The sequence below is a fragment of the Manacus candei genome, unplaced genomic scaffold (genome assembly GCF_025592945.1).
Source record: "Manacus candei isolate 608988 ecotype Guabito, Panama unplaced genomic scaffold, ASM2559294v1 h1tg000008l, whole genome shotgun sequence".
NCBI lineage: Eukaryota > Metazoa > Chordata > Aves > Passeriformes > Pipridae > Manacus > Manacus candei.
The window spans coordinates 2,897,287-2,919,611 of record NW_026138056.1 but is presented as its reverse complement, the minus strand read 5'-3'; the positions used below and the strand labels follow the sequence as shown (position 1 = coordinate 2,919,611).

The window sequence follows — 22,325 nt, the reverse complement described above, 5'->3', positions numbered from 1 at the left end:
GTCCTATCATTTTACATTTTATCAAATCTTTTCTCACTCTCTCTCATTGCATATGTATGTGTGCTGCAGGGACTAAGTGCCAGCTACTGGTGAGACCTACATGTGTGTGAGTGAAAACTGGTGCCAGATACTGGAGTCAGATGGGGCCTTATGAAACCAGCTACTGGGGTGACTGTGGAGACAGGGGCAAAATATCTGTATCTTCCCCAGGCTTGGTGTGCATGGAGTGTATGTATGTTTTTGCTAGCAAACTTTAAGTTGGACTGAACAGTGAGTAGAGGTCCTTGGGTCCAGGACAGGTGCTCGAAGGTTCCATGCAGATATGCTCAGGGGGAAATTGCAAATGTGAGGTGCATGAGGGACAAGTGTGTGAGGTCTGTGGGTTTGCCAGCAAGTATCAACTGTGCACTAACTGGTGAGCTGGGGACCCATGAAGCAGATAAGAGGACTTAGGATACAGGAAGGGATGTTGGGCAAACAGAATTAGGTACAGAAGGGATCCATGAGTGTGTGTGTGCTTGTGAATCTGGAGAGGGTTGTGCGTGTGTGTGTGTCTGCACTAGCTGTGTTGTCAGTGTCAATCTGCATGACTGACCATGTCAGTGTCCTCATTGTGAGTTTCTGAGATGTGCTCAGCTGTGCTACTGGCTGAGCCCACAAAGAGGAAAGTGTCAGCCACAACCCTGAGCCTGGGCAGAGGCTTTGGGTCCCCAGGCACCGGGCTGGGCTCCAGTGGCCCAGTGGCAGGAGAGCCTTGAGCTGGAGTGACTGGAAGAGCTGGCTGCACTTTCTTACATCACTTAACAGCATGGCTACCACAATGATTGGCCTTTTAAGAAATTCTGTTACTCTTCCTCTTAAGTATTTTCAAATTTTGAAGCTTTGGGAGAAAAATTCATCAATATTTACATGTTTTAAAAATATTTTTGCCACTTCTAGACAGTGAAATTTCAGTGAGCACTGACACCAAACCCTAGCCAACACAGAAAACCCAAGACTTAATTTGGAATGACAGAGCTCTTCTATCCACTAGTGTCCAAACACATATTTGCAAAGTCTAATTTTGCTCAGACAATGATATCTAGATAGATATCTAAGGCATGGCTGCCAATATGTTTCTTAGGCTTAGCTTTTCATATTGGTCCAGGTATTACTGTTTTTCTGAGTGTTATTTACACCACAGGTTTAATTCCTAGGCATTTTGTACTCCCAGGAGACATACTGCTTCTGTTATACAAGTATACTTTATTACTGTGGCTTTATATATAAAAGAAATGTCAGTACAGCTTATTCCTGTATGAAAAGGAAAATAAACTCTGATAATATAAGGTACTTTTCCCCTGCCTTTACTGCATTTACACAAGATTATATTGCTATTACTACCTGAGAAAAGGAAAAGCCAGATGTAATATACTAGTATCATGGTACAAAAGTTGTGTGCAGACTAAGCTGAAAAAACTAATTTTTTATGTAATGAAGATATTTATAAATATGTCAGCTGAAAACAAGGGAAGGAATATTTGCAGGTAGAGCATTCTCATGGAGAAATCATCTGGCTCAAGGGTTGGACAAATGCACTGTTTTCTGGGGTAAAATGCTGGATGGCTGGGCGCAGAGAATGGTGGTGAATGAAGTTAAATCCAACTGATGGCTAGTCACAAGCGGTGTTCCCAGCAGTCCGTATTGGGGGCAGTCATGTTTGATACCTTTACCTATGATCTGAATGAGGGGAACATGTGCACCTTCCCTCACTTTACAGTTCACATCAAGTTGAGTGAGAGTGTTGTTCTCTTAAGGGTAGGAAGGCTCTGCAGAGAGACGTGGACAGGTTGTATTGATGGGTCAAGGCCAATTGTATGAGGTTCAACAGGGCCACGTGCCAGGTCCTGCACTTTGATCACAACAACCCCACAAAGCGCTACAGGTTGGGGGAAGAGTGGCTGGATAGCTGCCCAGAGGAAAAGAACCTGGGGGTGTTGGTACACAGCTGGCTGAACAGGAGCCAGCAGTGTGCCCACGTGGCCAAGAAGGTCAGTGGCATCCTGGCCAGTATCAGAAAGAGTGTGGCCAGCAGAACTAGGGCAGGGATTGCCCCCATGTGCTCGGCACTGGTGAGGCTGCACCTCAAGTACTGTGTTCAGTTCTGGGCCCCTCACTTCAAAAAGGTCATTGGGCTGCTGGAGTGTGTCCAGAGAAAGGCAATGGAGCCAGTAAGGGGGTTGGAGCACAAGTGTTATGAGAAGCGGCTGAGGGAGCTGGAGTTCTTTAGACTGGAAAAGTGGAGGCTCAGGAGAGACCTTATCACTCTCTACAGCTCCCTGAAAGGAGGTTGCAGGGATGTGTAGGTCCATCTCTTCTGACAGGTAACAAGTGATGAGAGAAAACAGCCTCTAGGTGTGCCAGGGGAAGTTTAGATTGGATATAAGGAAAATTTTATTAATGGAAAAGGTTGTCTAGCATTGGAACGGGATGTGCAGGGAAGCGGTTGGGTCACCATCCTTGGAGGTATTGAAAAGACATGTAGATCTGGCAGTATGGTTTAATCGTGGATTTAGCAGTGCTAGGTTTACGGTTGGACTCGATGACTTAAAGGTTCCTTCAACCCAAACTACTCTTTTTTCCTTGATTCTATATTGAGTATCTCTTAGAAGTCTTTTGCTTGTCAGCACATTGAATCATCACTTACATGGTGTAGCTCTAAGAAATGTCTGCCTTCCCCACAATGTAACTTATTATTCTAGTAGGCAAGAAATTTCTCTGCAATGGCAACATTCACATTAATATGGACATATTGTTGGTTAAGAACCATAATGAAAACATTTTTTCCAGTGAATAAAATAATCTTAAGATATTCCAGGAATACTGAATATCTATCAACCTAAATATGTCAATATCTCAATCTGCTCTATCTAAACCAGAAGCATGTCAATTGTGAGAATATTCATTATAGTTAAAATGTGTCTCAGGATTGGTCCTAGTGTCACTGTATCTGACCTGTTTGGGGGTCCTTAAGGCATTTTCTTAAATTAGTTAAATAAACCTTTAAGAGAAAAGCAAAACATACTCTTCTCTGCCTCTTTTCCAACTGACTCACTTCGGTTGATTCTTACATTACTTTTTTAATGTATAATTCACTAGTAGCTTGGAGCAAACATTTGTTTTCTTGGATCTTATGGAACCTATGCTGATAGCTCTGAGTCTCTTGCCAAAGGAAATGGCAACAAAAGCAACTACCACAGAGATAAAGGAGTAGATAGTCAGCAGTTTCACATTTCTATTTCTCCTGTGAAGTCATTAAAGCTGTGATAATTTCCCAAACATTATGATCTGTCAGAGTCATCTCAGAAATAATTCTTTGTGAGATGACATTTCTCTTATTGAATCGAACATCCATAATAATGCAATAGGAAATGAAATAATGCTCAGCTTGTCTTTTAGATAAACATAAAGAGTAGCCCACACCCCTTTCAGAAATCATACCAAACGTATGGGGTTACTTAAACTCTTTTACTGAAGTCAGAATTGGATGCGTAGGGCAGAGATATGACTGCATTGTCGTTCAAAGGAAAACTTTGTAACCTTTAATAGAAAGTAGGGAATACCTTTGATGGTTTCATTTGTATAGAAAGTCGAACAGGAAGGATCTAGCTAGCTTTGCCCATTCTTACCTTGCTTTTTTTGTAAGATTCATGGGTACTATATTGGCTTTAAAGCCTATATTTTGTATGTTCTGCTGGCACAAACATTTAGACCTGTTTTTGGAATCTCATCTGTTTTCTTTAAGCAAAAAATTTTTTTTCTTTTTTTTTCAATAGTCTTTTTTCTAATTCTTTAATATATTTGGTTTGTTGTGTCATGGTTGTTTTGGTGTTTGTTTTTTCGCCAGCATATGATTAAATAACAAAAAAAAAAGAATTTCTGTATGTATGGAGGTTTTTAACAGTGTGGAAGTTTTTAATATTTCTGAAATCACAGCTATTATGTTTTGGGAGGGAGCAACATATTACAAAGCCACTCTTGGAATCAGTATCTGGTGGATATTTAATGATGGTTTTGGTGAAGCAGATGTACTGCTTTGGTTACCACTAGGGAAGAAGGTAGGCAACACTTACTTTGCCTTTTATCCTTTGCATGGGAAAATAGTCAAAATTTGAATTCAGCAATTGTACTCATATTCTACATTAAGCTAAATATCTTTCAACAAGTAGAAAAATTCTTTGTCACAACCTCTATGAGAGAGACCAGAATTTGAAAGACAAGGTATAAGAGAACAGCATGTCAAGTGCAATAAGGTGAATCAGTGTGAAAATGAAGATAATGCTTTAATTGCTAGGGACCAAAATGACTAAGTTGAAAAGAAAAGCGGTGACCGTCCCTAGAGACAAAATAGGACTCAATGCTTGCAGAGGATTAAAGAAAGCTTAACACTGTCATCAGCCAGAAAAAATAAACTTGAAATAATAACAATAATACTAGCACTGTATAATGTTGGGGCCTGAAGGATTGGCCCTGAGCCAAAGCTGAACTATAAGATAAACTCTCCAACAAAACATTCTATTTAGCCTAGTACTGTATTTAGCGATATATCTGCTTATTAACCAAGATGCTATTTAATACTTAGTAATGCCTGAAGAATACACACTTATGCTTGTTAGCACAGTATATTATGAATAATTAGTAAGGCCTGTATGTGTTATAAATATACCTTTTCTTTGCTGCCAAGGTTGCGAAGAACAATAGGCCTCACATAGTAACATCTGGTTCATATTTGAGATATCAATATAGCTGTAAGTTCTATATTCAGTGACTAGTCAAGGCCATGGGGTACCTGATAGTACATGGGACAAATCGACTTCCTGGGTCTCCCTCTGGGCCTTAGCCAAGCTTCAGGGGAATACCAATGGAGGAAGAAAGCCAGATTGTTTTTCCACACCAATCGAGCAACGTAAGCTGATTTGTTCAACACTATATAAGCTGGACCCTCTCACAGCAAAGATGGAGGCTTCACTCTACCAGTGGACACACTGCATAGGATTTCCCAGTTACCAGCAGGGAGTTCTCCAGGCCTTCACTAGGATAAGGGACCTCCCCAGCTGAAGTGTGGTCTGGATGGTAGTAATGTATTATTTAGGGTAACTGATGGTGTATCTCTCTCTTAATCACCATAAGAATTTCTTCGTAGTAATGATTAGATGCCTTGCTAAGTGTATTGTTTCATAAGCCACTCATTTCTTTTGTAATTCTTTATTGTTTTGCTCTATGGTAAACTTATACACTTATTCTTTAAAGTTGGTGTCTATATTACTTGAATCCATCCTCAGTACTGGGGCGGGGGGGGAGGAGGAAAAACAGGTTGACAAAAAAAACACTGCTACTAACAATAAATGTTGTTATTATAATTGTATATTAAACAGGACTGACCTCAGTACTGAGCCTAGAGGAACAGCACTACTGGCCAATTGCCAACTGGATAATGGTGACTTAAGGATTTCTTGCTCTCAGATATGGTTAGAATACTATTGTTTATGCTTCAGCTTTGTACTAGGTGAAAGCTGATTACAACCAAGTAAAAACTGATCAAAGGAAACTTGATTTCTCTTGAAAATCAAGAAATATTTTAGGCATGAAGTGGAATAAGACTCAACAGGTTACAAGCTTTGACTGCTTGCATTTAAGTTCCAGTGATTTAGACCTACTTCTGGATACTGTTAAAACATGCTCTTTTAAAGGCACAAAGATAGGATGATCCACACCACAGGTCTGTAGTAACAGAGGAAAGCTTCTTTTACTAATCTCTGATCTCTGTCCATTCAATGGAGGCAAAAGTCTCATGTCCCGTATGAGTTTCAGGGCATTAACAGGCTCCTAGGGAGGTTGCTGTTGTAATCCAGTTTCAAAATGTGTTTCAGGTGCAATGAATAACTTGTTTGAGTGAACTCTAATGGCATTTTGATTTGGCTTCAGTGGAGCCACAATGTCATCCACCAAATGTCTCATGCCCAGAGTATGTGTTATGATTATATTACAAGGAATAAAATGCTGCTAGTTGATGGTATAAATCATTCCAGGTATGCCAGACCAAGGTGACCTAACTTCAGTGCTTTTGAACAGAGTGTTATAGACAGTGACCGTATCATCATTAAAGAAATAAAGAATGAGAATATGAACATAATGAGGTCTCCATTTCTCTACAACAACTTTCATTACTGTGAAAGACTCACTTTCTTTTGCTGCAGGAGACAGTTATTCATTTGAAACATTTAGTTCATTCCTGTTTTATTGTTTAACTAAACAGAAAAGTCCAGACCAAAGTCATCCTGCTGTGTTTCCATAGTGCTATTCAAGACAAGATAAAACTACACCAGAGACCAATTTTGACAACACCTGCCAGCTGCCTAACAACATGAGAAGAAAAATACATTTATGCTTAAAAACTCATGGAAAAGCTAAAAAGGCAGATAATACTATCAATTCCTAAATACAAATTAAAGACTTCAATTAAAATGGGCACTGACTATCCTATAGTACAGTTCCAACAGTAATGTTCTACATATATACAGAGAAGGCTGCCTTTTGGGAATAGTGCTGTTTATAAGTATGTGTTTAAAGTGGTCTTAGCAATAAATAGCATTTAACTGAGATTCAGGATTAAAAAAGGTGTTGAGTATTTGGCAAAACCTCTCTGATTTATTGATTGGACTCTAGTTCCATATAGTTTTTCTCCTTCCTGAGGATGGATGGGATTAATTTTTAAATAATATAGCATAATGTTTTGTTAAACTGTCTTATAACTAAATTTCTAGTGTTGCCCCAGATTCAGGACAACTAGGTCACCAAAAGCACAAACAGAGGTAATTTGTATTTGACTTTCAAACAAAATTGGCAGGTGAAATATATGTAAAAGTTGCTCCATAGATTTAATTGTTACTGAATAGAAGTCTAGCTGATTTAGGCATTACATTCACAATTAATTTGAGCCACAGGTTTCTGACTGGTGTTAAATTAGACCCTGGCTAATTTCACACTAGTCAAAAATGTGGTGTGAAATTAACCAGGGTCTAATTTAACCTAAGATCTTGCACTGCAGGAACAATTCATATGCTTCAGTGTAACTTGAAAGTGTTACACTCTCGATCCTATTACAATTTCTTTTTTTGGTAAGGTCATCTTTTATGAAAAAGCACAGGACCTTGGAGCTCAAATACATTCTGCTTCTATTTAACAAATCATTTTAATAATGCTCTTTAATGTAGCAAGCAACAGTAATATAATGAGAAAGAAGCATGTATTCTCTGCTTAAAAGAAGGCATATTCAGAGGATAATTACAGTTCACAGTATATAAAACACAGTGTTCCTTAAATTTCTTACTCACTTGTTTCTGTGGCTGTAACAGTTATGTTGTGCCAAGAAGCTATCTCTCGGTCCAGAGGTTTAGTTGTAATGATTGTTCCATTGTGTTCATTGATGCTGAACAGTCTCTTTAAAGGTACGCTTTGGACAATAGAGTACCTGCACCAAAAAAAAAAAATAGATTTCCTAATACCAAAATGTTTCATCAGAGGAAAGGACATAGAAAGCTATAGTGAGTTGAGAAAACAGAGCTGTGCATATATGCATATAAATGTGTGCTGCAACAACTCAGAAATCATGAAAAATGTACACTTATAAACATTTAAAACTCACTGCTGCCAAGATCAAAGCTCTTCTTTTTATAAAACTAAATATGTCTCAGATCTATATGAATGTGAACTGAATCTGAAATGCATTATTCATTCATACTTCTAAGTCAGGCTCACAGCAGGTGAATGACTTCGTTGAAAAGAAACAGCAAACGTGCCACTTGTGAAATGAATAACACAACAGCTAAGTGGAGGTATAATGGCAAATCTATTTTATCATTGCTGACAAGCTCTGATGTCAAGGGAACGGGAATTATAAAGACAGAAAACTATCTGTAATGATGTGTCTAGGCAGGGAACAAAATCCAAATGCAGGAGATGATTGCAAATGAGTCCTGTGTTCCTGAATGTTCCCTGAAAAGGCTCCAGATGCTATGACCATATGCGGACATGCACATGTGAATGTATATACATATATAGCACTCAAATGGTTAAAGTTTAACCACTGATCACAGACCAGAGATGGACAGAAAAAACACCAAAGATATTGGTGCAAAATAGGATATTTACTAATATTTTAAATGACCTACAAAGAAAAATACCATATGATGCAATTCCTAGTAGAGTCTATTCCATGGAAATAAAACCTGTTTGAATAGTTGCAAGGTTCTTTCCACTCTAATTTTGAATTCCCACGTGAAACTACTCCCTTTCATTGTACCTTCAACTGTGCTTGACAAAGTCTTTCTGTTTCCTGTTAACACTTGGGACTCCAGCTCAACTAATGTACCAGAAGTTGAATGAAACTCTAACTTGTTATTTATAGTTGTGTTTTCTGTTTTGAAAATCAGTAAAGGACAAATCAAGGAACCATCGCAACACTGTAAGTGAAAGTTCTTACAATTTGAGCTGCAGTTTTAGCATTTATAAACCTCTATTTTAGGTATTTGTAATTTTGATTGTTTTTTCTCTGGTTGGTTTTTTTTATTATTTGTTTTATTTGTTTTGGTTTTTTTATTTAAGTGAGTATTCCTCATACTCTACATCAAAGCTTGTTTAGGGTTTTCTAATATTTTTATTTTGTTTTGTTTGGGTTTTTTTTGGTAATCTGATTCCTGATAAACAATTGCCAAAAAATCTATGTTGGATATTTTTTATGTTTTATTACTGACATAGTAAGGTTTTGTTGCATAACTTTTTTAATTTGTTTGTTTGAAACCAGGGCTTCATCTTGTTTTCTATATTACAAGTAACTGCTGTCATTTATGGTAGCAATGGTTTTAAAATTATACTCTTATTTGCATGGCACTTAGCCCAGTAAACATACCTTTATATTAGGAGTGACATACTCCAAAGAAACTGAGTGAGGCAATATATGTATCACTGTTTTGGGACTATGCAGACATATTCACTTTGAGGCAAATTTCTTTAAAATATTTCTAAGAAGTTATAGATATGCATGAACATTTAATTGTTCCACAGGAGATGCTGCAGTCATCTAAATAAACTACCAAATGATCCCTTTTTAGGGGAGAATGAAAAATTGCATGTATATTTTTATTCTTTCTTATTTGATGTAACATATTACTAGCTTAATAAATAACAGTAAATGAATGTAAAATCATAAGAAATCATTACCTAAATCTCTGAAGCCATAACATAATATATATATATTCCTGCTATTAGAAATCTACATACCATAAATTATTTTATGTCTCAACCATTTTTCACTGTATCCTAACTTGTCTAAATTGCATAGTACATAGTGATGTCAGGCAATTCAGGAAGCTATTTTAATTGTAAACCGTATGTTAAAGCTTAATTACCTGTTTTCTCTTTTAGAGACAGAAAAAATTATTTATTATTAAAATTATTAAAAACAGGATCTGCTGTTGCTGGGTTGAGTGGCTAGGTATCAGCTGGCTGGCAGTGAGTAATTGGTTTGGGTCTTTTTTGCATTACTTGTTTTCTTGCGGTTTTGTTGTACGTTGTTTTTTTTCCCCTTTGTTACTTTCTTTTCCTTTTTTTTTTTAATTATTTTTAAACTATCTTCATCTGAACCCATGAGTTCTCACAATTTTACCCTTTCAGTTCTCCCTTGCATCCCAACAGGTGAGGGAGTGAGTGAGCAGCTGTATGGTCCTTAGTTGCTTAAGGGGGTTAAACCATAACATCTTGAGTAACATAGGCTGCCACAGTGAGAGCACAATTAACTGTGATTATGAACCAAGGTAAGGAGCAGAAATACACTTAGGAAATCCCAACTACATTTATATTTGAGACCTGTTCACATTTTAAGTACCTGACTGGACTGTCATCATCATCTGGATCTCTAGCGGTTACGACCCCCACCAATGAGCCCTTCATAGCCCCTTCATCAATCTCCATCACATAGTTCTCTGAGGTGAAAACTGGAGGTTCATCAGCATCTTCCACATTGATTTTGATAATGGTTTTGTCTTCAAATGGTCCTTCTTTCAAAAAACGCTCATCAATGTACTTGTTTACAACTTTTGCTTGAATACTATATCTCCTTTTGCTCTCATAATCCACTGTCTGTTAAGAATAAAAGAGAGATTTGAAATACTTCTTTCTTCATATTTGAATTAAATATAGTTCCATAAATGGTGTGAGATTAAAGACAAAATAGTGCTATCCTTCAACTGGGAATTTATGAAAAAAAAATAGTTATTTCTAAAAGTAGTTAATTCTAAGATTTCTTTTTTTATGTTAGAAACACTTTAAAATTAAACTGTTCTTGTTTGCTTTCGCATTTGGACTTTAATGCTACAGTCAGACAACACTGTAAAAAAAGTCATAGTTACATTACTATTTTAGAAAGTCTTTATCTATTGAAATTAAAAAAAAAAAAAGACTTACTAAATAAATAGCTTTCCGAACTGTAACAAATCCATATAGAAAAAGAAAGAAAGAAACAAACAAAAAAACCCCAAACTCTTAAACCAAAATGAAAGAAAACAAATCAACAAACAAACAAACAAACAAAACCACCACACTTATAGCTTTCAGTTCATCCAAGCCCTTGATTTCACTATATTATCGAACTCTATCTTCATTTCAGGTGATGTCCTAGATGCCCCAGAAATACTTCTGTGTGATTCCAAAAAAGATTACACAGTATCAAAGACTATTAAATATCTTAATTCATAAGCTGGTAATTTTTTGAGTGTGTTTAGTGTCTTTTTAAAGTTATGCCATAAGAAAACCTCCACTGTCTATCTAATATTGTAATAAATTCTGCCTTCACATAACAGAAGGTGTTGGAAACAAGTAATATTGTTTGCACTGATAAAAATTGATAAAAATTTTACAGATGATGCACAGAAGAGATAGAACATTTTCTCACAATGGGATACACTGTTGCACAGCTAGAGATGACATTAAGATACTCTGTCACGTTTGTATTCAGCAGTAATAGGAATGAGTCAAAAAGGTAAACAGAAGGAAAAGCATTTTTCTTTTTATCCCCCTAATATTCCAATCAAATAGCAAAGCCTAAAGAAAGAAAGAAAATAGTAGAATCCAAAGCAATAGCCCTTTTTTAAACATCCAGCTTGCTTGTGGAAATTTTCTCTAGTATTTAAATATTTTTTGGAAGGTTTCTGAGATCTCACCTTTTTTAATAAGATAATTCCTTCTTGAGTCTCATTGTTAGTAATGATGTCAAAAACATGTGAGCTCTCTCCTTCAATGGAGTAGTTCATGGCTGCATTCTCCCCAATGTCGCTGTCTTCTGCAAAGACTTTGCCTACAGTGGTGCCCACAGGAGCTTCTTCAGAGACACTCATATGGTAAAGTCCTAAAGAAATAAATACTGGCACAGTTTAGTGATCTACCATAGTTAATAGCTGCTGTAGCTATGATGGTGGGAGGCTCTCAGAAAGCTGGGGAGAGTTCCCAACTTTTGGTAGAATAAAGGATAAAATCTAACATTGTATAGATCATGGGTACAGGACATGGGTATATGGGTACAGTCTTTCCACTTATGGATCCTCCCCTCTCAGCCCTACTTTAGCAATAAATAGAGCAAAGGGCAAGAGGCAATTGTTTTAAAATGAAGGAGGGAAGATTTGAATTAGAGATAAGGAAGAGGTTTTTTACAATGAGAGTGGTGAAACACTGGCACAGGTTGTCCAGAGAGGTGGTGGATACCCTGTTCCTGGAAAAATTCCAGATCAGGTTGGATGAGGCTCTGAACATCTTTGACCATTGAAGGGAAGTTGGACTAGATGACCTTTAAAGATCCATTCCAATACAAACTATTCTATGATTCTATGAACCAACAGGGTGAAAATACAATGGAGGACAGCACTTCCCTGCTGCATTTCACTAGTTTTTCCTGACAGCCCAGTGAGCAGCTCTCACATCTGCTAGAAGCTCCCTGGACAGATAGGTTCACATCATTTACCAAAAAGTTTACAGTATCTGCCAAAAAAGAATGAAGAGAGGAGAAGAAGAGAGAAGGTGAGTGAAAATGGTGCTTAGGTAGGGCAAACTAAAGGGAAAGCAATTTAGTAAGTGATTTATCTCCAAAGTCTAGTGGTAAGTAAAAACAGCAGGCCTGAAATCTTTTGCGATGATAGATTTTTTTCCTCATGATTTTTGAGCTTTTGTGTGGGCTTTTTTTTTTTTATTTTACTTTTATTTAATCTATATGTTGAAGTCAAAGCACAGTTCTGTTCTAAAAAGATCTCCCAGCGAACCTAACAGAGCCACAGTGGATCGAAATTTCTTCACGACTTCAATTAGTGTAAGCAGCCTATACTCACGTTGCTGAAATTTAGGTGGATTGTCATTGACATCAGAGAGGTTGATGGTAACAGTGGCTGTCGCTGAAAATGCCCCTGGTTGCCCAACCATATCTTTGGCTTGGATGACGACCAAATACTGATCGTTTGTTTCTCTATCCATTTGGGAAGCCATTCTGATGACCCCTAAAAATGAAAAGTATAATGTAATAGCATATAACAGTCTCATATTTTTCTGAACATCTGACAGTATAATATGGATATAAAATGTATCACTGGACCTAGTTATCAATTTACATTCTAGACCATGCACAGTAAAACTACCCTAATACTGTGAATTAGTACTCATGGTTTCAAATACACTGTATGAGAGATCCATTGTGCATATTTAGACTTCTGGGGAGCAGAATACTCCATTTATTTCCTCTACCATACATAACCATGTCAGAAAGTAGGTTTTTGGGGGGATGTCCCATATCTGTGGTTCCTCCAACATAGAGATAGAAATGTCACATAACGACTCACAGAGCTGTTATGTGAGAAGTGTTCCTAGATTAATTGGTTGAATGAGGTACTCGTAATGCAGCTCTTTTCTTTAACAAGATATTTTGCTAACTAAAGTTTGGATTTCTTAGAGAGAAAGAATTTCAAATTCCTATGGGAAAGAAAAAAATTATTTTCTTTAGATCTAGGAACTATGCAAAAATGTAAGAGTGAAGGGTGGTATCATTTCAGTATCTTTGTACTGAAATGAAGAACATTTTTGCTTGCATCTATTTAATTAGTTCTTGAATGTTTTCAAGTTACAAGTTCATTTGTAGTACCTGTTTTTGGCTCCACAGAGAAATATGGCTGTCCCTGAATGAGACTGTAAAGCAGACGGGCACTATTCCCATAAGAAGGATCATCACCATCTGTAGCTGTTACCTGTATAACCGAAGTACCTCAAGGAAAAATAAAATAGATTATATTTATTCTCTCCTTGTATAAATTATCTCATAATTATAGAACATAAACTCTTTAAAACCTTTTAACATACCAGATGTATTAGCAAACAGTCCTAAAAATTTACAAAAGCAAATGTCACTTTCTAAAATTTATCTTTAAAAAGGGAAAATATGTCCCCAGCAACTATTCTTGTTGCATTTGAATTTAAAGATAAAAATAAATAACGTACGATTTTTTAGTACTACGTTATGTTGCTTAAAATACTACACATATCATGCCTTTTTCCCTAATTTCTGATATGTGAATGAATATGGTAAATTGTTTCTCCTCCTCTTCTATGTTCTTCAAAGTATTTTATGGAAGTTCCTCAAAGGAAAAGGAAAACACAGTTACTTTATCACCAGTAGGCCCACTGGTGATAAAGAAATTAATTGTTAGCAAGCAAAGCAGCCAAGAAGTATAACAAGGCTCAGATAAATTTTTTTATCGTTGACTCTTTAATGAGCCTGTCGCGGAGCAAAAAACGATGACAGAATTACCGGTACAAAAAACACAGCACAATTAAACTTCAGAGATTGATTTCATCTCTGATGGGAAGTTGTTTAAATCCTTGATAGAAGATTGACTGGCACTACCATTAATGACTGTCCTTTAAAAGAAAATATTCACAGTAACATAATTTTGTAAGGTAATAATTATTTTTGTCTTTTTTCCTCACCTAGGTTCTGCATTAGAATACAAATATCACTTCTCATGAGGAATAGTGGGAAATCAAGATACTTTCTAAAAATTTCTGGCATATGTTCACATGGTTGCACCTGCTTACCAATACAGCTTGCATAGTTTTGCTGGAGGAGAAAAGAAGAAGAAACAATGGAGTGCAAGGGAGCTAGACCAGAACCACATTTTTTACGACTAAGGCAAAGTTGATACTTGTCTCCTTTAGAGTGATCCTGTGTGCTTTCTCAAAGGAAGCAACAGCGTTATAGATGGTGTGTCTCCAGGCCTCCTGATTTGAGACCAGAGTACACCAGTTATGTTGATCAAGTTTGGACTTATATGTCCTTCAAAACATACCTACAGTATCGAATATCTGACATTCATGTGTGCTTTAGATGTGTGTATAGATGTCTAAATATATATACAGATCCTATTGCTCTGGAGAAATGTTAAATATAAAATTACAGATTCATATTTAGTCAGGACACATATATGCCTCAGAAATAACAGAATTCCATAATAAGACTGAAGGGTAAATCAAATCTTCAGCTACACAACTGTTAACTTTGTATCAGCTGTGATCTGTGGAAATTGCTGTCACTATTAGAGAAAACTCATCCTCTAAGACAATTTAACATAACTAGAATGCAATTGCTTTGAAAAAGAAATGGAGTGCTAGTTAGGAAGGGATCAAGAACTATGAGTAATCCAATGGATGTGGTCTGTCATGCATGCTATTTCCTACTAAATAAACTCAACTGGCCACAACTCTGTTTAGTAATGGACTTATTTACAGCACCATATTTAGTAAATCAGGAATAAAATCCAACATATATAGGAATGCAAAGTTATTATTACAACATTTGCGGATCTCACACATTTAGATTTATTTTCTGCACAGTTTCTAACTATCATTGAGAAAGCTTGAATCTAAATCAACATTTCCTGCTTCTCTAAGACCCAAGCATACTTTTCTGCTTGCCTGTTGACTTTTCCAGAGTATAGCAGAAGGCAGAAGCACGGAATTTATATAGTTGGGCTTAGTGAGATGAAAGGTGAACAGGCAAGAGACATCTAGTAAAGAGGGAGTTGACCTGGAGGAAAGAAATAACATATCCTGCACTCTCAGGAGGAAGATTGTTTCTAAAATGGGGTGACAGGAGACCATGTAAAGACCAGGCTATATTTTCTCACATTTTTTTAGAAAGGAGATTTTATGATCACTACATGAACCTCTAGGTTAACTACAGACTATATATAGTAAGCAGAAGAAAAATATTATGCCATGAAACTTGTATTTTTTTATACATTTAACAGTCAGGAAAAGAAAAACAACCACCAAAATGAACCAACCAACCAAAAAAGAAAAAAACCCCTAAACAAAATGCCCAACAAAACAAAACAAACAAACAAAAAAACAAAACCCAAAAAAAGCCCCACAGACAAAGAAACAACCAGAAACCAACCCAAACCATTTATTGAATGGAATAATGTTTACCATTATTATTTGAGAAACAGAAATTGCAACGTTAATATTCTGTACTCAAAAACTCTCAGAAGCCATTATTTGTAAGTACGCGGTTATGAGAAAATACAGTTACAAATCATATCTTAAACCAATCAATTAACATATAAATACACACACACAAAAAAAAACCCAAAAAAGAAACCCCCTAAACCCTTACTCCTAACATTGTAAGCATGACAAGACATAATTCACAATTGAACTTTTTTATTAGCTTTATTTAAGGCAAACTACTAATTTTTATCTCTTCAGGCTTGATTTTACCCTTCTTGGGCAAAACAGAGTAGTGCCATTTATATGCTGCAGCCAGGTATGCTATGGGGCCCTCACATGGCAAATAGTTATTCATTTTTCTAACTAGAGCTTGAAATCGGTAAGGACATTAAGTACTGATAGATTATTGCATCTGACTCTTAACCACTCCATCAGATATACTGCATTTGTACAAGTTTAACAGCTATATGGAAGACACTTTAAGTAAAATCGTACTGAGTGCCTGAGGGAAGAGCACAAACCTGTGTTCTCAGAAGAGAGTCCATTTGCTGACATGCATTTCATTTACTGTGACACTTGCCTTTAAAAATCTAATAAAATTTAGTACTGAAGATAAAAGAGAGCTAATAAAGGATTAAAATATATTCTAATTTGCTGGCACATTAGTATATATAGTGATATTTGTAACTAACTGCAGGCAAAATTATCTGTCTCTATCTTCTAATTTTGCTGTGGTTCTCTGAGGCAAGTGGCCAGCTTTGAATTATTCTCTCCTCTCTTTCTTAGTTCCAGACAAAATTTTCACTAGCAATGACCTGCTTTCCAAAATATTGACCACACTTCCTTAGAGTGTTTTCTGTGAGGAAATTACTAGATCTAGCATCAGTGAGTAGAGCCAATGCTAGAGTACTCTGAAACGGAGGAAAGGGTAAGGCTCTCTGTTGCACTGTATCACTTAAACTAATTCTGTTCTTCATCCCTTATTTTGCAAGAGTATGTTCTAGTTTACTGGGAGAACAGCACTGATAACAATGAACTGTTATGGTACCAGTGCTGCAAATTTTGGTTGATTACTCTTTCTGTCTGCTGGGAGGTTATAAATTTCCTTGTAAGGTTGGTTTAGGATGTGCACTGAAACAGGTTTTACCTCAGTAGTGCAGTCCCTACCTTTTGAGAAGCAGGGCAAGCGAGTCTATAGAAGTACTCATGTTGCGCAGCTCAGCTGTTTCACGTGTTGGAGCTGACCACTGTCAAGGTATATACTCCACTTACATTGTATATTCCAGATATATATATTTGTATTCCAGTAGTGTCTACATGGAAGAAACAGGTGAAAGAGTGATCTCTGAAATAGCTATGGTATTAGGGCTAAAGAGGTCAGGTATGGAAGAAGCAATGTAGAAAACATTTCAAAATCCATAGGATGACCTGGATTCGCATATCATACTCCGGATGGTTGCATATCTGTGAGTGCACTATTTCAGGCAGTCTGTGTCTGAGAGAGGAGGCACTCTGGGTTCTTCATTTTTCACCCATTCTGATAAATGGGAGACAGTGTTACTTCTGATTTTTTAACTTTTTTTTTTCATTTCATATATTTCTACATTTCACTAGAATATTTTTTATTTATAATATTACAAGAATATCACAAAGTAGATTAAGTTTTCTGCAGCTTAATTAATCTTATTCTGAAGTGATATAGTATTTTAGGAATTTAAATATATAATAGATGACACAGGAGAGTGGATAAAGACAGCTGAGCCTTTCACTTTTACATTATCTGTTTATAGCAAATTCAAGGGAGTAGAGAGTAAAACTTCTCATTTGTCAACTGCTTATTAATGGTTTCTGGAGAGAAACAGTCATATGGGAAAAGGTTACATTGTTGTTTTGTCCTTACGCACTGCCCTACCTGACTACTTTTCTTTTCTTTTTTTTTTCCCCATATAGCTCTCATTAAGACAGAAAGATAAAATAGAAGAAATTTATAAGTCAGTTGTTCATACACTTATGTGAATGGTTACAAGTCTCTGTGAGTATAAATGAAACCATACTAAATCACCAACTATTTAAAAAAAAAAAAAAAAAAACTACAACATTTTATAAGAGACTCTGTGACCTATAAACAATGCTTTCCCACAGGGGGAAAAAAAAAGGAGTCATCAAAGTCCTACAACCGTGCAATCCCAAATAATTCTAGACAATGAACTATAAGTATTTTTACTATGAGCACATAAAAATAAAAAGGTCGTTTACAAGACATCTGTCTTCTCATCTCCAAACTTGAGTAAATGAACAAGATACAAAGCCTAGAAGAACCCTCTGAACAAGAAACTGATTAGAAAAAGTTATTTGACCAAGAGCTCAGATGCAAACTAAGTCTGTAAGTCTGTCTGCACAGAAAAAAGTGGCAGTGAAAAAACAATCACAAGTGATTTCCCTGGCAGAAGTTGGTATAAGCAGTGTGACTAGCAAGTAAATTGATTAAATGGAGGTGTTTGCAGCTACTGGTAGTGATGCTGAGCTGCTGCTTCCTGGCAGAAATTAGGATACTAACCCTACTTTTGATTAAACACCAGGCATGAATATCTCTTTCTTGCAACTGCTATTCTGGCTGGTAAAAGAACATTAAGTTTACGGTTCACTGTGAAAGATTCACTGATTCTGCCCTAAAAGTCGAACAGGTAATACTTAATGAAACATAGTTTTTATTACCTTTTATGATCACTGATGCTATTACATTAATGACCTCATTAATTCATACTATTTAAAGTAGCACAATAATTTCTCTTCAATATCAATTGCAAATAAAAATAATCAAAAGAGGTAGGAGTATGAATTAAAGAGATTATTGGGATTCTTTCTGTAAGAATTAAAGAATCTAGTTTTCCTTTGATTTTGAAGAGAGTTGCTTGGAGATAGCATCTATAACATACTTGTTTATGTCTGCTGTATTTACATTTTGGGGGGCCTAAAGGCTTTAAATGTATGTGTACATATATTATGTATCCATATGTGTATGTACACAGATGTATATATACACTTATATTTGTCAGATGTTGACTTTGCTTTGTATTTGCTGAAATAAGTTTCCAGATACATGACAGATCCTAGTACCGGTCCATTTGATTATTTGGAAGGGGGAAAGAAGAGGTGTAGGGATTAAGTTGTTCCTCTTGACAGGAAAATTCATGTGCTTGGGAAAACGGAAGGTTGGTCCTTCATTGCACACAATCTAATCCAAACAAGAAGAAGTTGACTGATAGGAAAGATGCTTGGCAGTGTAAATAAGTAGGCAACATACAGAGAGTGAGGGTGGTCATCACATCTCCTTTGCAACTGGCTTCAGTACTCTACCTATTTTTACTTGTAATGTTATATTTTTAAACAAGTACAAAACAAATATTTAAAAACAAGGATGTTAAGTAGAAATATTTATAACCTTTTCCAAACCTGTAAAAGAGTTTGCTTTCATCTCACTGAGAAGTAGTCTGTAACATATGTTATTAAGATTTTGTATCCACACAACTATCTAGAAAAAAATCAAGAAATAAAGATTTTGGTTCACACCATATAATACCTTCAGGTGACATCTCTGGAACAGTAGCCACATAAGGCCCATCCAAGAACTGTGGTTCATGGTCATTGACATCTCTAACCTTGATAATAAATTCTGATTCAGGTTCAACGGGAAGTCGAGTACTCCTGTTTATTGCTTTTGCTTTTAGGCTGTAGAAAGGTTTTTTTTCTCGATCCAGCTTTTGTGTCACATAAATTTTGCCATTATATTCATCGATGACAAAAATGCTTCCAGCTCCCTCCCCAGTCAAAATGTATTCTAGGTTGCCATCCTGCTTGTCTAAATCTGATTTCAGCTGAAAGTACAAAACAGAAAAATAAGTCACACTTTAGGAGGAATAAGTTTTTGAACTATTCATTTGAGCCTTTGTTTTCATTCCACAGTGAACCCTGTCACTAATGAGCCTTCTTAGATACTAATATTTAAAAGAAGATATTGTCACATTTTCAGCCAGTCATTTTAATTTTAAAGTATATTAAAGTATTTAATTTTAAAGTATTTATATAACACACTTGAGTGCATGACAAACCTGAAAAGAGATGCTTCAGCTACTTTGAAATGAAGGAAATGAATGTAAGTACCCACTTTAGTTCATTGCTTTATCAGCTCCCATACAACTCTGCTGAAAACAAGGCAAAGACTGTTAAATATTATCTAAAATTTTTATTATTGCAAATGGCAAGTGTTCTTTGTAAGTTTTATGTATTTTTTTTCCTCTGTACTCAGCAATACTAAGTGCAAATGTGAGCAACAATGATGTTCTATTTCTGTTGAAATATTAGAGGTGAAAAGCCATTCTGCGGTGTAAGCCTATATTATTTATTCTGAAATAAATTGATAGACATTTTCCATTTCCATCCAGGATGATCTACATCCTCTGTTGTCTTGCTAAGCTGAACTTTATGATGATAATTCCTTTGATGAAGCTGAACCTTGGAGACAATTGTGGTCCAGCTACATTTGTTCATGTCCTGTTAATGTTAGTAATATATAATAGAAACTTTTAAATAGCAGTAACTTAATTTCTTAACATGTCAAGCATCCACAGTTGAATTTTATGGAACCAGTAATTTCTGTTATAACATTAATTCTCTATTTTTCTCTATTTATTTTGGTTTTAAAATAAAAAATGTCAAATTCTCTAAGAGACTGGATAATAATTGAAAAATGCAAAGCTAAAAAAAAATAAAATTATTCAACTTGCTTCTCTTACGAAGCAACAGGTTTAAAATGCAAATAATATGCCTAACCATTGACTTCAATTATCTCACTGTTTTGTTTCATGCTTATTGACACTACAGGTCAATGTAGGATATGAGGACACAGAATGGGAAAGAAGTAACTACAGGGTATAAAGGGTCTGTTCCGCTATTGGATCTACTCAAATATTTTCTAATGACTTCTGAAGTTGCAAAAATAATTTTAACCTTTCTTTGGAACAAAACAATGTGATGGGGACACTGCTCTGGGATATGAGGAACAGTTTTGAGTTCCTGCTCTGAGTTCTCTCAAAGTATTTAAGACATAAAATATGCAGAGTTAATTACCCTTGACAGTACAAAAGAGAATTTTCAAGTCTAGGGAGTTTAGAATAATTTAAAATATGAACAACTTGAAGTCAAATATTTTCAACATAAGTAGTTGTGTGCAAAATGTGATCTAGTCAAACTCATTTTAACACCATCGAAATTGTCATCTGGCTAAGGGACAACACACATTCTTTGTTGTCGATAAAACTTGGTTTCCTTGTAATGAACTGCAGGGCACAGGACAGGTGATGTATTTCTAGATCTTTACACTAACAGATTTCAGATGTGACCACAGAGTGCATAAAACTGGAAGCATACCTTGGACTGGCTGCTTAGACATAACCTGTGTTAAGCAACTTCACTCAGAATCATTTATCCACAAAAGATTTCATGACCTTGAACAAGTAAAATGAGACTCTCTTACAGATGACATTTGCTGAGAAAGCATACTAAAGTTTCTCAGTTTACTTGGCTTTTTTAGGCTAAGCACAACAAAATAAATGGTCCTCTTATTGTAAATTAGAACTGAGAACAAGAATTTTCGTACTTGCTCTCAAATATCTGTCATTGCAGTGCCAATGGAAACATTTATTTTTCTTAAGCTTGATAATAGAAAAGGAGTCATGAGTCTATGTTAAATAAAATTTGAATATTTAGCTCTGACTGTGAAAGGAATTTTATATGGAATAGCGACTTGAAAGCGAAGATTCTCTACCTGTGTATTTTCATTGATGTAGTTTCCTTCAGGGCCTTAATTACTAAAACTTCATGTGTTGATCATAGACTACCACTTAATTTGCTGAAAGCAGAGTATATTATACTCAATAAAAAGACACAAGTAAATATGTCTCACTAGACAATGGTAACACTGCAACAAACTAATGATAATCTTCAATAAAATTCCCAGTTTACCTGTGAGAAATAGAAAGGTGAGATCATGAAAATGCATGATATTTATGAAGTTTCTTTGCAGGAAACTATTTTTGAAGTATTGTAAGAATAATAACGGTCAAAAAAAATATACAGCCTATCTGAACTTGTTCTTTCAGAAGTGAGACATCACATTTCCATAGTAGTTACTTCGAAGGGGCTGGGAAAAAGTAATTAATGAATTTTGAACACTTCACCCTTTGGGCCCAATTAAATTTTAGTGCTAGTTAATTAGCAGTTAAACTTTTTTTGGTTCATTCATCTAGAAAGGACCTTAAAGAAAAGAAAACTAGATCTCAAGATTACAGTTATTTCTATCACACAAAAATAAATAATAATAATAAATATAATAATGATAAGCAGAAAGAGAAGAAAAGGGGCAGATAAAGCCTCATTAAGACAATTATCTTAAAGCACATTTTTAAAGGAGGGTGAAAAATAATTGCTTGTTGTGCTAAACCTGCGTTAATCTAATGAACCATGCAGATTCCTGTAGTTTCTCAGTGGTAAAAGGACTTAGTATTAATCTGCTTCATTAAAAATTAATGACGGGTAAATCAGCTGCTACTTAGTGTAATAGAAAATCATGCTAAATACTGTTTGTAAACTACACTGCGCTCAGTATGGCTGCTCTGATGCAATGCCAAAAATAGCACAAGCAAATTGCCAGATGTTGATAAATGAGTCCTTAACTTTCATTCAGAAGTAAA

General features: G+C 35.8%; 1 protein-coding gene across 4 annotated transcripts in view; it reads right to left on the bottom strand.

Moving 5' to 3' along the window:
- The window catches only part of CDH19 (cadherin 19), a 113,596-nt gene that overhangs the window by 16,790 nt on the left and 74,481 nt on the right, over positions 1–22,325 (bottom strand). For all 4 annotated transcript variants that reach the window (XR_007900911.1, XM_051773420.1, XM_051773411.1 and 1 more), the window contains exons 3-8: positions 19,157–19,451; positions 13,214–13,333; positions 12,411–12,575; positions 11,256–11,440; positions 9,923–10,176; positions 7,374–7,510 (exon numbers count right to left, since the gene is read on the bottom strand). Coding sequence is in view for 3 of the 4 variants with exons in the window: in XM_051773420.1 (XP_051629380.1) it covers positions 7,374–7,510; positions 9,923–10,176; positions 11,256–11,440; positions 12,411–12,575; positions 13,214–13,333; positions 19,157–19,451 (1,156 nt within the window). In the remaining variant the exon portion in view is untranslated. The remainder of the gene's footprint in view (positions 1–7,373; positions 7,511–9,922; positions 10,177–11,255; positions 11,441–12,410; positions 12,576–13,213; positions 13,334–19,156; positions 19,452–22,325) is intronic.